General features: G+C 37.8%; 1 protein-coding gene and 1 long non-coding RNA gene across 2 annotated transcripts; one reads left to right on the top strand and one right to left on the bottom strand.

The window, feature by feature from the left end:
• Positions 1 to 5,214: 5,214 nt before the first annotated feature.
• On the bottom strand, positions 5,215 to 6,446 carry LOC136248264 (uncharacterized). Its single transcript, XM_066040063.1, has one exon. The coding sequence runs from the start codon at positions 6,162 to 6,164 to the stop codon at positions 5,310 to 5,312; it is 855 nt and encodes a 284-aa protein (XP_065896135.1). The 5' UTR covers positions 6,165 to 6,446; the 3' UTR covers positions 5,215 to 5,309.
• A 1,391-nt stretch (positions 6,447 to 7,837) lies between these two features.
• On the top strand, positions 7,838 to 8,309 carry LOC136248265 (uncharacterized). Its single transcript, XR_010697743.1, has 3 exons — positions 7,838 to 7,894; positions 7,950 to 8,027; positions 8,101 to 8,309. It is a non-coding gene; the product is annotated as an uncharacterized lncRNA (long non-coding RNA).
• Positions 8,310 to 16,421: the final 8,112 nt, after the last annotated feature.

The raw sequence follows: 16,421 nt of genomic DNA on the forward strand, positions 1-16,421 counted from the left end.
GTTACTTTAAAATGGAATCACCTTATTAACTTAAATTAAAATTCAAGTTGTTTTTTCAACAAGACTTTTACTTTGGTACCACATTTTACCACATCAATTATAAAGACAGAAATGATAAAATTTCTGAGCAAAAATGGCCATAAAGATCATCAAAGGTCAAATTTGTGATGGAATTATATCAAAAAATGCATGTCATGAGGAATCAAGACACACGGTAGTGTGTCGTGCGGCCCAAGAAGCCGGCGCGCCACACCGTGAGTATATTGACAGGAAGAACGAAAACGTCATTTTCACACCTTTGTATCTCGGTGATCACTTATCTGATTGGAACCAAATTTGCTACACAGTTGCCCGCCAGCCAAGGGAGTCTACATTCCAAATTTGAAGGAAATCGCTCCAGCCATTTCCGAGATACGAGCTGCCAAAGTTTCGTTTTTTTTCTTCGTTTTTTTTTTCTTCTTATTCTTCTTCTTCGTCTTTTCGCACACTTGCAAAAATTGCTATAACAAGCAAACGCGTACTCCGATCGCCTTGAAATTTGGCACACAGAAAGGGAGTCCAAAGGCGAATCCTAGCATCAAATTTGGTACAAATCCGATGAATGGTTCAGGAGTTATGACCGATTATTCGCATAAAACAAGATCGATTTGTTGTCACGCCTACAGGGTAAACCGCTTCATGGAATGAGTTGAAAATTGCTATGTAGATGGAGTAACCATCGTAGGAGTGCCTTTTGGTGGTTTGAAAAGAATCGAGATAAAGACCACGGAGATATGACACAAAACCCAACCTGTGTCACAATTACGCGATCAATTTTTATGAATAAAAAAGTATTAATTTTCACGCCTACTAGGCAAACCGCTTAGAGCAATGAGCTGAAAATCGGTGTATAGCTGGAATAATCTTCATAGAAAGTCCTTGCAGTAGTATAGAAGAATCGGATTACAAACCACTGAGTTATGATTCGAAAGCCAACTCCGTGTAGCAAATGCGAGATCGAGATACTCTAATAGAACAGTCACCCTAATAGAGCATTCGGCTAATTTATTTACTCCATTATAGAATTTTATTACAACACAAGTTATTCTGTAGGGAGTTCAGCTGCAAACAGTTAATCTTATAGACAGTTCAGCAAGAAGACAGTCACCATGTGGAGAGTTAAGCAAATATACCACTATAGAGATTCAGAACATTACAAGTCACACTGAAGAAAGTTCAGCTATAAACAAGTCATGCACTGTGTAGAGAATTCAGCTACAATTAAGTCACTCTCTAGAGAATTCAGTTACACAGAATTCAGCTACACACAAGTCACTGTGGAGAGAGTTCTGCTACAAACAAATTACCCTTTAGAGTGATCAGCTACAAACAAAACACTTTGCAGGGTGTTCAACTGCAACAAATCAATTACCTTTAGAGCGATCAGCAATGAACAAATCAACACAAATCTACCTGTAGAGAGATCAGCTAGAAACAAATCATCCTGAAGAGAGTTCAGCTACAAAAATCACCCTGTAGAGACATCAGCTAGAAACTAGACACAATGTAAGGAGTTCAGCTACAAGCAATCACCTTGTAGAGAGTTCAGCTAAAACAAATCAACCTGCAGAGAGATCAGCTACAAACAAATCACCTTATAGAGAGTTCAGCTACAAACAGATTACCTGTAGAGAGATCGGCTACAAACAAATCAACCTGCAGAGAGATCAGCTATATACACACAAATCAACTTGTAGAGAGATCAGCTACAAACAAATCACCCTGTAGAGAGATCAGCTAGAAACTACACACAATGTAAGGAGTTCAGCTACAAACAAATCACCCTGTAGAGAGATCAGCTACAAACTAGACACAAAGTAAGGAGTTCAGCTACAAGCAAATTACCCTGTAGAGAGTTCATCTACAAACAAATCAACCTGTAGAGCAATCAGCTAGAAACAAATCACCCTGAAGAGAGGTCAGCTACAAAAAATCACCCTGTAGAGAGATCAGCTAGAAACAAATCACCCTGAAGAGAGGTCAGCTACAAAAAATCACCCTGTAGAGAGATCAGCTACAAACAAATTGCCCTGTAGAGAGATCGGCTACAAACAAATCAACCTGCAGAGAGATCAGCTACACACAAATCAACTTGTAGAGAGTTCAGCTACAAACAAATTACCCTGTAGAGAGATCGGCTACAAACAAATCAGCCTGTAGAGAGTTCAGCTAAAACAATTCAACCTGCAGAGAGATCAACTACAAACAAATCACCTTATAGAGAGTTCAGCTACAAACAAATTACCCTATAGGGAGATTGGCTACAAACAAATCAACCTGCAGAGAGATCAGCTACACACAAATCAACTTGTAGAGAGATCAATTACAAACAAATCACCCTGTAGAGAGATCAGCTAGAAACTACACACAATGTAAGGAGTTCAGCTACAAATAAATCACCTTATAGAGAGTTCAGCTACAAACAAATCACTCTGTAGAGAGATCAGCTAGAAACTGGACACAATGTAAGGAGTTCAGCTACAAGCAAATCACCCTTTAGTGAGTTCAGCTACAAACAAATCAACCTGCAGTGAGATCACCTACAAAAAAGCACCTTGTACAGAGTTCAGCTACAAACAAATTACCCTGTAGAGAGATCAGCTACAAACAAATCAACCAGTAGAAAGATCAGCTACACACAAATCAACTTGTAGAGAGATCAGCTACAAACAAATCACCCTGTAGAGAGATCAGCTAGAAACTAGTCACAATGTAAGGAGTTCAGCTACAAGTAAATCACCCTGTAGAGAGTTCAGCTAAAACAAATCAACCTGCAGAGAGATCAGCTACAAATAAATCACTTTATAGACAGTTTAGCTACAAACAAATTACCTTGTAGAGATATCGGCTGCAAATTAATCAACCTGCAGAGAGATCAGCTACACACAAATCAACTTGAGAGATCAGCTACAAACAAATCACCCTGTAGAGAGATCAGCTAGAAATTAGATACAATGCAAGGAGTTCAGCTACAAGCAAAATCACCCTTTAGTGAGTTCAGTTACAAACAAATCAACCTGCAGTGAGATCACCCACAAAAACGCACTTGTACAGAGTTCAGTTACAAACAAATCTCCCTGTAGAGAGATCAGGTAGAAGAATTCACCTTGTAGAGAGTTCATTTACAAAGAAACCATCATATAGAGAGTTCAGCTACAAAGAAATTACCCCGTAGAGAGTTCAGCTAGAAGAAGTCACCTTGTAAAGAGTTTAGCTACAAAGAAACCATCATGTACAGAGTTCAGCTACAAAGAAACCACCTGTACAGAATTCAACTACAAACAAATCACCCTGTATAGAGATCAGCTAGAAGAAGTTACCTTGTAGATAGTTCAGCTACAACAATTCACCCTGTAGAAAGATCAGCTAGAAGAAGTCACCTTGTAGAGTGTTCAGTTACAAAGAAACCATCATGTAGAGAGTTCAGCTGCAAACAAATCACTCTGTAGAGAGTTCAGCTACAAAGAAACCGCCATGTAGAGAGTTCAGCCTCATACAAACCACCTTGTAGAGAATTCAACTACAACAAATCACCCTGTAGAGAAGAAGTTACCTTGTAGAGAGTTCAGCTACAAAGAAACCACCATGTAGAGAGTTTAGCTGCAAACAATTCACCTGTAGAGAGTTCAGCTAGAAACAAATCACCCCGTACAGAGATCAACTGGACGAAGTCACCTTGTAGAGAGTTCAGCTACAAAGAAACCATCATGTAGAGAGTTCAGCTGCAAACAAATCACCTTGCAGAGAGTTCAGCTACAAAAAAATCTCCCTGTAGAGAGTTCAGCTAGACAAAGTCACCTTATAGAGAGTTCAGCTACAAAGAAACCATCATGTAGAGAGTTCGGCTATAAAGACACCACCATGTAGAGAGTTTAGCTGCAAACAAATCACCTGTTACAGAGAGTTCAGCTACAAAGAAACCATCCTGTATATAGTTCAGCTACATTTCAAGTCACCCAGTAGAGAGATCAGCTGCAAAAAAATCCTGTGGGGAATAATGAGCATGTAATAAATATATGTATATAATTTGTATAATTACTAATAAAATCAAAAATAATTAAAGTACTAAAATTCTTCTTTAAGTTCTTTTCTTCTTCCTGTGGTAAAGATAAAAACACATGGGTTAAAAAAGCCCCAAAGCCAGCCATAGGCCGGCTTTGCAGTATACAAATACAAAAAGAAGTGATATCTAATCAAAAACAGCCAAGCTGTAAAAAAAGGTGCGGCCCCCATAAAGGCCAAGTGGCACAAAATTCACCTGAATTGCCGTTATTAAAATGTAACCATTAACCTACCATCACAGCCATTTCTTGGCCGCCACCTTAGATTTCACATCTTTTTTCACCATGGCCTTTATGGGGGCCGCACCTTTTTTTACAGCTTGGCTGTTTTTGATTAGATACTATTTATGTGGAAAGTTTCCTGCTTTTATGAAAAAGTGCACAATTTGGTTAATGTAGTTTGCTCACCTCTAACATACTTGTCACCAATCTTTCTCCCACACAGGCTATACTGGTTGGTTTATCCACCACCATCATCTGATGGTCTGGTGGTGGTGGGTTTGGTAGTTGTACAAGGACTCTGTCTGCCGTGGGAAAGCCTAACCAAAACTTTAAGCTGGGACTTAAATCAGGAAGTTATATGCATATTAGATGGCTTGGTAAGTACTCTTGAATGGCAAAGGGGATTTTCAGACTTTTGACATAGCTTGGGTGTATCAGGCATCATGCACTTAGTATACAGGGAGGCAGACCCTATTAGAGTCCTCGTACTATCACATCCCAACTAGTCAGGATGGAGATGCTGAATCATGGGCAGGCACACACCTGCCACCTTGTATTCAGCCATGCCTATACTCACACTTAACTCTGACACAGGATACTGTTCGGGCATATAGGGAAGTATTAGCACTGACAGGCTCCTGCCAGACTGTACATAACACTGCAGCACTGCTTCTGTGACTTTGGGTAGCATTAGCACTAACAAGCTATTGCCAAAATTCACATCACACTGCTAGTACCCACTTATGTGGATATGGCTGACTCACATGACACCTGCAGTGAATATAAACTAATTTTGTAATTTCTAATTTTTCCTTATACTTATGATACTAAATTTTGACCATGCCTCCTTGATGTCATGCTGAAAAACAATGTATAATCAATAGAAACACACACACACAAAAACATGTTAATGTACACTATCAAAGAAAAGCAATAGTATATTACACCTTGTTTTGTTATACAGTCATCATTGTTCTGATGTGGGTGCTATTGTACATAGAGTTCCAGCTGGTCAACAAGGACAGCTTCATTGCTATAATCTGAATTAGTACAGATCCTAACTTCAATATCATCATCTTGAGCAATAGGAAACTCTCTGATGAACCATGGTAATCCAACGTTAGTACAGCAATTGTTGTTGGGATGAACACAACCGGCACCATCCCATAATGGGTCACTTGTGTAGATAGTGTCCTCATATGGTCCAGTGTTACCAGACTCACAATAATAGTGTTCACCTACAAATGAAGGAGGAGCTGATTTAGGATTAGCAGCACATGGGCAAACATTCCCTGGATTATCTTGATCATCACTTATTCCTACAGCAAAAGTCCACACATGCTTACGTGGGTTACCGATAGTGATGGATACTCCATCAACATATGCAGCATTGATGCTAATGGCACCATTAAAACCATCAGTAGTATACTTTTGGTAACCTCTGAGTTTACCACGTATCTTACGATAGCTTGTTCCATGTACAGGGAATGTTCTAGAATAGCAACCTGCTGTGTTACTTGGAGATCGACACATACGAATATTATTCACTGTGATATCAGTCCATCCAGTGGGACACTTATCTCCTCTGCTAGCATCAAAATCAGCAACTTTCATCCAACCATTATCTCCCATTTCACAATGAGCAAGGAACAAGTGATCAGTTTTGATGAGGTAGTAGCCAGACTGGTCCTGAATGCTGGGGTTCTTTTGATATATGTCACTACAAGAAGCTCCAGGTTGATCAATGTCTAATCCATATCTCATACAGGTATCATCTACAGCAGCTGTAGTCAGTGTAGCCAGTAGAACTATACTTGTTACAGCACAGAGAATCATCATCATTCTTGATCTTGAGTGACAACCATCTCGTAATAACTGCTCAAGCAAAACTTATGCTTTTTATATGCTGTTATATTATGGAGTTATGACCATATTTGGTGAAGTAACACATTGACAACATCTGCTGAGAAGATGGTGTTTTGTTCTGTGGCTACATTGTAGAGCTAACATCGCATGTCCAATTGTCCATATTTGGATACGTAACTCCAACACAAGTGAAGACCATGAAATGCACAATATATTTATATAGTAATGTACACATAACTGTGACAAAAGTCTGAAGTAAGTGACCAACTTGTATTGATTAGAAAGTATCCTTGTCCTGTGGCTATGATTAAGTTGATTACTAATTCAATAAATTAATAGTACAAAGCCACAAGCTATGGATATACCCAAATTTGGTATATTGGGATTACCGGGTGATAGGTATTTAGGTCAAGCAATTTGGTGCCACAACCAACCCTTGCTGATACCAGTATGCTTTTTTTACTTGTGGTAACAGTACTACATTGTATATACTGTATTACTTAATTAAATGCTGCACCTTCAATAGTAGCTGTGCTTGAGTGGTGCAATGATCAATTTTGAAAATAAGGGCATTTTTGAGCATTGAGTGGTAATTCGAATAGTCACCACATAATATATATATACACACTGCAGCATTTAATTTAATTGAGTTATATAGGATCTTCAATGCTGGCTTGTCAAAATTGTGGGATCGTACGGAACTTTTAACTGTTTTTAGTTAATGTTGTAATTGTGTATGTGTGTTGTAGCTTTTGTCTTTCCAGGGATCCAGCTATCTGTGTTTCAGGTAGTTGTGCACCCCTGAATCTAGTTACCTTACCTTGTAGCTATTCTGGTATGTTGTTATTATTATGACGTTCATTATTATTATTGTATGTACACTGTTTCCAATTGGTAGAACTGTGCTAAAGTTAGTTTGCTTTTACTTATGGGCATGCTATGCTTACCCTGTGGTATTTAAAAATCTACGAAGTTCCATTTAATCCTGACGTGGAAGTATGAGAGGTAGGTAACAAGCCACTACCCTTAGTTCATCTTTCAAGACAAGTTTCAGTTCAAATATTTCCATATTCAGTAAATTCAAAATTACTTCCATCAGTTCCCTTTGAGTCTGTGTCAGGCCCTGCTTCAGTTTCAATTTCAGTACCATCTACAAGTTCAAGTGAGACAAGTTTAAGCTCTACTTCATCAACTGCAGTTGCCACTACATGCCAACAAATGGCACGCAAGAAATGTGGTAATGATATGACACCAGTGCAATTGCATGTGGTTGCATATTTTTCGAAACATCTTCAACAACAACATGACAAAGTCAAAGACAAAGACAAGAAAAGAGTGAAGCCCAGTTACTATGGGGAGGCCTTAACAAAAGACGAAATAGTTACTAGAATTGAAGAAGAGGAAGAAATGAAACAAGCCAAACAAAAAGCCAAAGGAAAAAAAGAAAGCGTACCAACGAACAAGGTAGCCATATCACTTGTAAAACCAATGTACATATTGATGTGATATACTGATCAATTCTGCACATACATATAGATGCAGAACCACAGACAAGTTCCCTGCCAAAAAAGTCTAAGAGAAAGGATGATGATACTCAAGGCATGCAAATAAAACACTGCATAGTGACAAAATATGATTGTTTCTGTTTAAACACATAGGTGCAGGGAATAGTTCATCAACAAAAGGAAGAAAAAAGAAGACTCATGGTAATTTGTGCATAATCATAAACACAACGTACATGCAATACACATGCAGATGTAGAAGTGAATGCTGTGAACTACGCACAACAGCAGCCCAAGCCAAAAAGAACAAGAAAAAGAAAGGCAGATGAATCTCAAGGTAAGCCTTTGTTCAAAAAGAAAAAAATTAAATGTGATGGTTAAAATTGCAAATAAATATACTTTATTTATAGGTCTGGAGGCAGACAAGGATAATGAAAACACTTGTCAAGGATGTGGAGGCAACTATGATGATGAGGCTGAAGATTCCCAGAGAGCATGGATAGGATGAGATCACCCTGGTTGCTGGAGGTGGTACCATTACTGGTGTGCAGGGTACAAAAGGAAGCCTCAGAAGAAAGCCAAGTTGTACCAAATGTTTATAGCATGTATATCAACACTGACAGTGATAAAATAAGACCCATGATCAAATATACTAGTTACACTATTTCAACTCACTATTTGATTATCCGATCCATACAAATTGTTCTCTAACTTGTCTTCAATTCTATCGGCGTAGAAAAGTACGGGGAACAAGCTAAGCATTGTGTGCAACTTCTTTCTGACAACAATAGTGGACTCTATAGGGAGAAACACGAGAATACGTAAATTCACGAAGTTACCCCTGAACGCGTTTTTTGACACCACCAGATGTTTAGTGCTATATCTCTTCAGCAATAAGCTCAAATCTCTTGTAAGTTGGTATGCTGAGAGTACATATGTGCGTGCTAAACATAACGAACATTGGTTAAAATCGATTCAGTAGATAGAAAGTTATAAACGAAAAAGCAAAGTATTCACGAAGTTACTCCCGCCTACCTTACAGGGAATTGTCAGTGAATGGAATTGTGCCTATACCAAGAAAGATGTTTTGGCATCTTTTAGGCTTGTTGGAAGGTTACATTTAGAGTCCGATTGGACAGAAGATGAGGTGAAAGACGAAGTTAAATCAACTTTCCATGATGCGATTATTGAAGACACTCCCTTTACATTCAAGTTTCTGCAGTTAACAGGTGCAGGGAAAAGTCACTCATGGTACCAGTGCGAGTACCAGTGATATTGAGTTCTTACTCTTACAAATGGACACCCAAGGAGGTGGTAGGGCATGCAGATAAAACTGTTTATATACTTTTAGAGAAACAACTCAGAGATGAGGTAAGCATGCATGCATGGCTTATTGTTATATGGTTGGTACACATTACCATAAATCAATGTAAAATATATTGCTACTTGCTTTGGTTGTCTATCATTGACGTACGATTACTTTTTATTCCTGTAATTAATTTTCTCAAAATGACGACTTAAATCCTAAGGCAAAACGCATTCTGTGGCTTCTTCATTGTCAACTTACCAGAAACAATAAGCGTGTTGTGACCCATATGCGTATTTGTCCCATACACGTATGGGATATCCCATACGCGTATACCTATACGCGTATGGGACATCCCGTATGTATCCCATACGTGTATGGGTCACTAGCTTAAATTGATACATTAACTAAATCCTTCATCCAAGGAGATGATTAAAAACCTTCTGGTTAACCAACTAGCTAGCTAGCTGACTCTAGTCAGCTACAGAGCTACTCAAGTCCTGACAGTTTCAGGCAGTGGCGAATCTAGATGGGTTTCTTTGGTTTCGACATAATCCCTTTCAAACTTAGCTAAGTACGTAGCTATAGCAATTCTAGTAGAGACTGAGCTGTGCTAGCAATTTATCATGGAAACACTACTGCTATACTAAACAGTATTTCAAAGCTATATGCATTCAATTACATTTAACTAGTATCCATTATAGCTATATTCAACCCCCATCAAAACTTTACTTTTGATTTTATAGAAAGTGATCAAGATACTCTAATAGAACAGTCACTCTAATAGAGCAGTCAGGAAGTACAACTCTCGCCCTACAGTTAGTTTATTTCACAGTCTAAACTGTTTACTTTTATTAAAACTTCACAACATAAAAGCTGAAGGTCTACAGGACTCGATGCATGGTCCTATATAGCCTGCATGAAAACAAAGTGAACTACATGTAGTTTTGCATACAGTGTGTGCATGAGTTAATTACAAGTAAATCGTGTTGAGTCACTGATCCGACTTAATTGTGTTAAAAGTATGGAAATTAGAATGGCTGAGCATTGATAACAAGGTTAGATAGTATGAAAGTTGCAGGGTAAATCAGGTTATGGATTCTTCCTGGAGATAGTTTATAAATGTTACTCAAATTGATGTACTAAAGAGACGTGTCAATTACAGGTAGAATGCTGCTTAGGGCACTTTACTGAAACATTAGTCATTGAGTTCATACTGTGTAGTAGTAGTAGTATGTGTACATTAGTGGTAGCAATTATAGCTGCTCAAGTTGAGTTTTAAATTCATAGTTATTTACACAGCAAAATAGTGCTCCAATACTACCTATGCATGTGAATCCCATCTTTAGTCAGAATTGAAACAACTATTTTAAAACACTCTTTATAACAAGACAAAGTAGACCTCAAATCTATAAATGACTCTAATGTTATTTACTATAATTGTAGGCTGTGGTCTGCTTTTGGTTGAGCCAGGAGTTGAACTTATGTAAAATATTTGAATTATTAATTCCATGCAACACCAAAACATAGATGGAATAAATACAGTCAGTATTTTTTTATAAATTATGTTGTGTTATAAATGATTTAATATGAATTTTGCCCTTGGTTAACTGTGGACTCCATAGCTGAAAACTATAGAGCAACTGAGATCTGACTAAGGAAATGTATAATTGTTTCTCACTAGGACAGTGTTTGTCCCTAAAGTACGATGGAGAAGTCCCAGGATTTGTTAGGCTTTTCCTGCAATGATTTTAAAGCTAGTGCCCTAACCATTGCATGGGGGTTGTCAGTAAAAGTAATACCAAGGTCTTTGTGCAATGTTTTGTTTAGAGAGTTGAAGTTCTTGGCCAGAATTTTAGATGATTAGCTAAATTCAGCTTTGTTGAAAAGAATAATAGTGTTGCAGCTCCAGAATGAGATGATGTTAATGTCCTCTGGAAGTTGGTTTATGTCATACGAATTGATAATCAGCAGTCATTTAGTATCATCAGCAAACAGAAAAGGAATTGCATGAAGAGTGAATACTCTCTGGAAGACCACTGATAAAAATGGCGACCAATGGACAGTACCTTGTAGTACTCCTGAGAGAACATTGCATAGCATTTTGACACGCTGAGACCAGGCCTGTGATAATAGAGCATGTGGGCACATGATTTTTGCCTACTTTTTCACACTTTCATCACTCATACCTCTTTGTACCATTATGTTATGGCATTGCAATTTTCGGCTCTTAGTAAGGATTTAATTGGCATCATGATGCAGGTTACAGAATGGAAATATACTTTTCTAGTACTGAGATATGACCTGTGGAGTGATGGGATGTAGTTTGTGCCACCATGCCCTGTTTTCGCAGGCCCGGTCACATATACTTTAATTAAGATTTGAGCCATTGCTACATTAAGTGCTCAGTAGTTGAGGTAGCCTAAGCTTTTCTAGGAATGCGTGTTTCCCTGACAAAAGCGCTAGTGATATTTGTTTCCCTGCCAGTTTATCAGGTTTTTTTTATAGCTAACATGTCCAACACCAGCGTTTATATGCCTTTCTGCTGCTGATATACTATGGCTATATAGTATATCAGCAGCAGATCTAGAATAGCTATATGGCTATATATCTTTTGTGTGCATCAGTTATTTACATTGAGCTAATACTAGCATACACATAGCTAATTATACTATTACATAAGTTCAAACTCGAGTAATATTTAACTATACAAGTCGAACAAAAAATTAGGAATATTCAATATGAGTAGGGATCAAAGTAATAAAAAGTACTGAAACAAGAGAGATTATCTACCACCTGAAGTCATGCTAGTACACACGTAATCGCTACTTCAGTTGCCAAGATTTAAGATATAATGGCACTGAAGTAGGGATTACGTGTGTACTAGCATGACTTCAGGTGGTAGATAATCTCTCTTGTTTCAGTACTTTTTATTACTTTGATCCCTACTCATATTGAATATTCCTAATTTTTTGTTCGACTTGTTTGTGTACTTTTTACAAACATTGCATGAATCTTATCTTTTATGTGCATGCAGTTTCTATTACACAGGACACTAAAGTTACTATTTCTTCAATGTCCATGGTTTGCTAGCTATGTTATAGACAACATTACCTGTGTTTAGATTCTTTGCACAGTTTCTCAATATTAGAAAAGTAGTACTTGCTGGTTGAGGATCTAGTAGCAGCACGGGATTTGGCAACATCCTTGCGGTAATGTTCTTTAGTGCTCTCTGCAGAATCCACACGAGACTTTTCCAAGTCTTGATGGTAGTGTTCCCTTTTCTTTTTTGCAACTTCAGTGCGAGACTTTTCCAAGTCTTGATGGTAGTATTCCCTTTGCCTTTCCGCTGACTCAATGCGAGACTTTGCCAAATCTTTGTTAAATGATGTTTTGGTGGCTTCAGCTGATTTCTCACGCGACGCTGTTACATTTTTGTAGTACTCATTAGCATGACGCTGTGATTGGCATTCACTGCTGTACTTGTCCTCTCTCTCTGAGAGTATAGACTCTCTATGAGCTTCATAGTACGCCCTGTTATTCTCCTTCTTTCTACTCTTCCGCGCCACTTCCTTTGAAGGCATTGCCGCACCCAATATTGCCTCAGAGAAAACACACAAAGCAATAATAACCACAATACCCTTAGCTAATGCTATTTTGCTACGAATTATTTCTAATATCGCTCAAATACTTGAGGTAGATACGTTGTTTACAGCAAAGAAATGCGTTTACAAATGCAAGCAATATTAATTTTGCCGCTTAACTTTGCCAGAAACAAAAGATATAAGTCGCTAAATATATTCACTTACACGTACAAAGCTTCCCGATTGTGAACAGCTCGCTCTTCCTGCTCAAAATCAACTTCGAACTTTCAACCACGTGTATTCGAATATTTTACAGCGAAGATTATGATTACTCTATTTAGCGAGCACTCTTATTGAAACGGACGGCACCGTACATTGAAGCCATTTTGTGGAGTTATTAACACTACCTGTAGTGAATCCAGGACGATGGCGACATTAAAGAACGATGAAAGGTAAGACCCTAGCACAAGGATTGTATTTCTATCGGTGTAGGAAAGGTTTAATCTATAGGCAAAGCGAGCCGTTTTCATGCAAGAAGTAGGACTGTAGCTGTTGCCATCTTCCCGCTAGGCCTGGCTGAAGGCATCAGTTAGGGAGTCAGTCACTAGAAAATTTGATCAGATAGAATTTTTTTTAAAATTCGTGGAAACTCATAGGATGCATTTCGTGCCGTTTTGAAGGCGAAATCGTGCTTCACTTTTGTAATACAATACTGCTGAATCGCCGAGATGGTTTTGCAAGTCTGCTTTTGGTGCGTAATTTTTTGGCGGGAAATCGTGAACCTTGACGATCCCTACCATTAAGTACTACCGTACTTAATGATACTTAAAAGAGATTTTCATCAGACAGGTTTTGCACTACTATAGGGTGCTTATATATAAATTGAGATTCCTTGAGTGATTTTGGACAACTCAAGAGATGTTTTACTTTCAACTGATAATGACAGTGAGACTTTCAAGTATTTATTTAGTTACTCAAACTGCTTGAGAGTCAGTTATGTACGGTGCAGGTAGTCCGAAATCCATCGCAAGATATCTGGATAAGATAATAATTATGTGTAGAGCATGCAGGAGATGAAAGTTTAAGTCATCCATACTATTGTGATTGGGTATGTAAGCATAATGTGAGTGTTTGATTTAGCAGTAGTTATGTTTTTATTGATTTCTCTTCGCAGGTGAAATGTTACAGAAGTAAAGCATGGGCAAACATGCTATTTGGAAATAGCTGAAGCCAAATTCTATACTGTTTATAAAATGTCATTAAACTATAGCATTAGACACTTTACTGCATAGTACTATATACTAGCTAACTTAAATTTTATTATTGTATGTGCGTTAGTTCTCTACTTCCATTCTCATACAGATTTGTCTTCACTTACTAGCTAATGAAATAATCATTTTTTTGCATCTTGCATGACTTTAACACAGCAGATAGCTTTATGTATCTGCAGCTGCATGTTCTCAGTTAAACATGTTCTTTGGCTCAATATTTAGTTAGCAATAGAGGGTTCAGTTTAGCTGCAGAGCAGTAGAAATAGCAAAAAAGCATGCAGGAGGTAGCTAGTAGTAGTAGCATGCAGGTATGGTTGCTATTAAAGTAGTAGCAGCAAGTATAGTAGCAAGTATGGTATAGCTGTACTAGCAAGTAGTTATAGTATAGCAGCAAATGTATAGCTGGTATATATAGTAGCAAGTAGTATAGCTATAGTGGTAGCAGCAAGTATAGTAATAATTTTCCCCTCAAAAATTACTACACATGAGTTGATTGCTGTTACCATTCCTTATATGGACATGTAGAACAACATTTGTCGGTCAAATAAAGAAGCCATATGGAGCTTAACTTTTGGATTTTATCTCTCAAGAAGATGTAAAACCCCTAGCCTGTGAAGATGAATGTTGTGATACTCGCAATTTATAGTGTGTTGAAGAAAGAAGAATCATCTTTTTGCCTTTTTCACAATCATGGCCTATGGATAGTAATCAGGATGTCAGATTGCTTCTGGTGAATTTTCATAACTGAGAATGACTAGTTGAATATTATGACAAAATAAGTGACATGTGCATGTGTTTTATTGTATTACAGTTTTTGTTGGAGTAACATGGGGACTAAAGCAACAAAATTAAGTTTACTGCAACTTGAGTTTGGTGAATCAGCTTGTGAAATAAGTTGGCAGATGACAGTTTGGCAAATAAACCGTACAGCCAATAGTGAACAGTATAAAGTACAGTAGCTAATTAGTAAATAAAATTTGGTGCATTTCCTTTGATTTGTCAAATTCGCCAAACTAGTTATGCAAAACTTCTGTCAGTTATGCTAGTTGGCAAATGCAAACACCTTGAGTCAACCCCCCACCTCTGTGGACCAATGTACCAATGTGCATGCAAGTTTTGGTTACAAATGTAAGTTTCTATAAATCATTTCTTTGTTCTTTTCGCAGTCTAGCAATGTAAATGCAAAATAATGTAGTTTGGCTATGAATACTGGTTGTATTTTTCATTGCATCTGCATGTTATGTGTACATGTACAACACACATACTTGTACCCAGATATGGATAGTCAGTTACCTAAAACTTAAAATCTATTTTAACTGTTATTATTAGTGACAAAAATTGTAATGTTTGTTTATATAGGATGATATTAAGCGTAAAATATTGGGAAACAGTATAGAAGTTGCTGAGGATTGGGTACCTCCACCTTCTCCATGTATACCATGCCATGAGTCATCCTACACTGAAACCCGTAGCAATTCAATTTCACAAAATTTGAATTCAAACTCATGACTTGAGTTGTCTATGGAACAGAACAATATCCCATCTCAAACAGATCCATACAAGTAATAATATATGGTGTTATATTGGGTTTTCTTTGTAGGGACTTTATCAACTTATTAAGTGACAATGACAGTGAGGATGCTATGGATGCAGAAACACAAGAGACTATTCAAGCAAGTGGACAACATTGCTGTCACTAGTCAGTCATCCTTTGGAGGAAGGTGCGTGAAAAATATTTGTTTGGTCAAATAGTATTAAAATGGACAGTTAATGTACCTTCATAATATACCGGTACCACTTAGCCAGAGGAGTTAGGAAGCGTAATAAGCGCTACGATTTTTTTTTTCGTGTTAATTACATTCTTGAGATTATACAATGGAACGTAGCATTGAAGAAGGGTTAACAGCATTGAAGAAGGGTCAATAGCATTGATTGGTGGCTGTAATACTCCTCCTCTAACCTTTTTTCATAGAGGACTATTGCTGGTTTTGTTTCTTGTGAGCTTTCTTCATCCTTTCAGTCTTGCATAATCTTGTAACAAGGTGCACGCCACTACAGCCTTCATAGAGTATGCCTTGTAGAGTCTACGATGACTTTTTGAGTGTCTATTCATACTATTTTCTTGAGTGGGACTCCTCTCCTCGCCTTCCTCGCTCATTAACAAAGACATTTACTGCATCTGTGGCCTTGCGCAAGATCTTGCGTGATTTCTAGGTTGTCAAAGTTTTAAAAACTACCCTTTTATGGTGGGGTTTAACAGGGTTTAACGTGCCATTCCGATTTACTCATTGTATTTCATCAATTAAGAGATATTTCAGTACCCAGAACGGTCCAGTACGCTTTTCAATACAAAACCATTGGGTTCACGTGCACTCTTCTGACCTCCTCTGCCACTTTAGCATGGGCATTCAAAGGCACCGCTCAGGGTTTAACTGGCATATTGCCTGGGCAATATCATGTTTGCTCTAGGCCAGAGGAGGTTGGACATGATACAAGCGCTCCTGAAATTTATTTCTGTTAATTGTATATTTCTAATATGTGACGAGGAGTAAGTGATAGAAGAAATGTTT

Source organism: Dysidea avara, chromosome 3 (genome assembly GCF_963678975.1).
Source record: "Dysidea avara chromosome 3, odDysAvar1.4, whole genome shotgun sequence".
NCBI lineage: Eukaryota > Metazoa > Porifera > Demospongiae > Dictyoceratida > Dysideidae > Dysidea > Dysidea avara.

Bases quoted from the DNA above. Each gene is read 5' to 3' on its own strand.
- LOC136248264 (XM_066040063.1), bottom strand. From the start codon at position 6,164: ATGATGATGATTCTCTGTGCTGTAACAAGTATAGTTCTACTGGCTACA.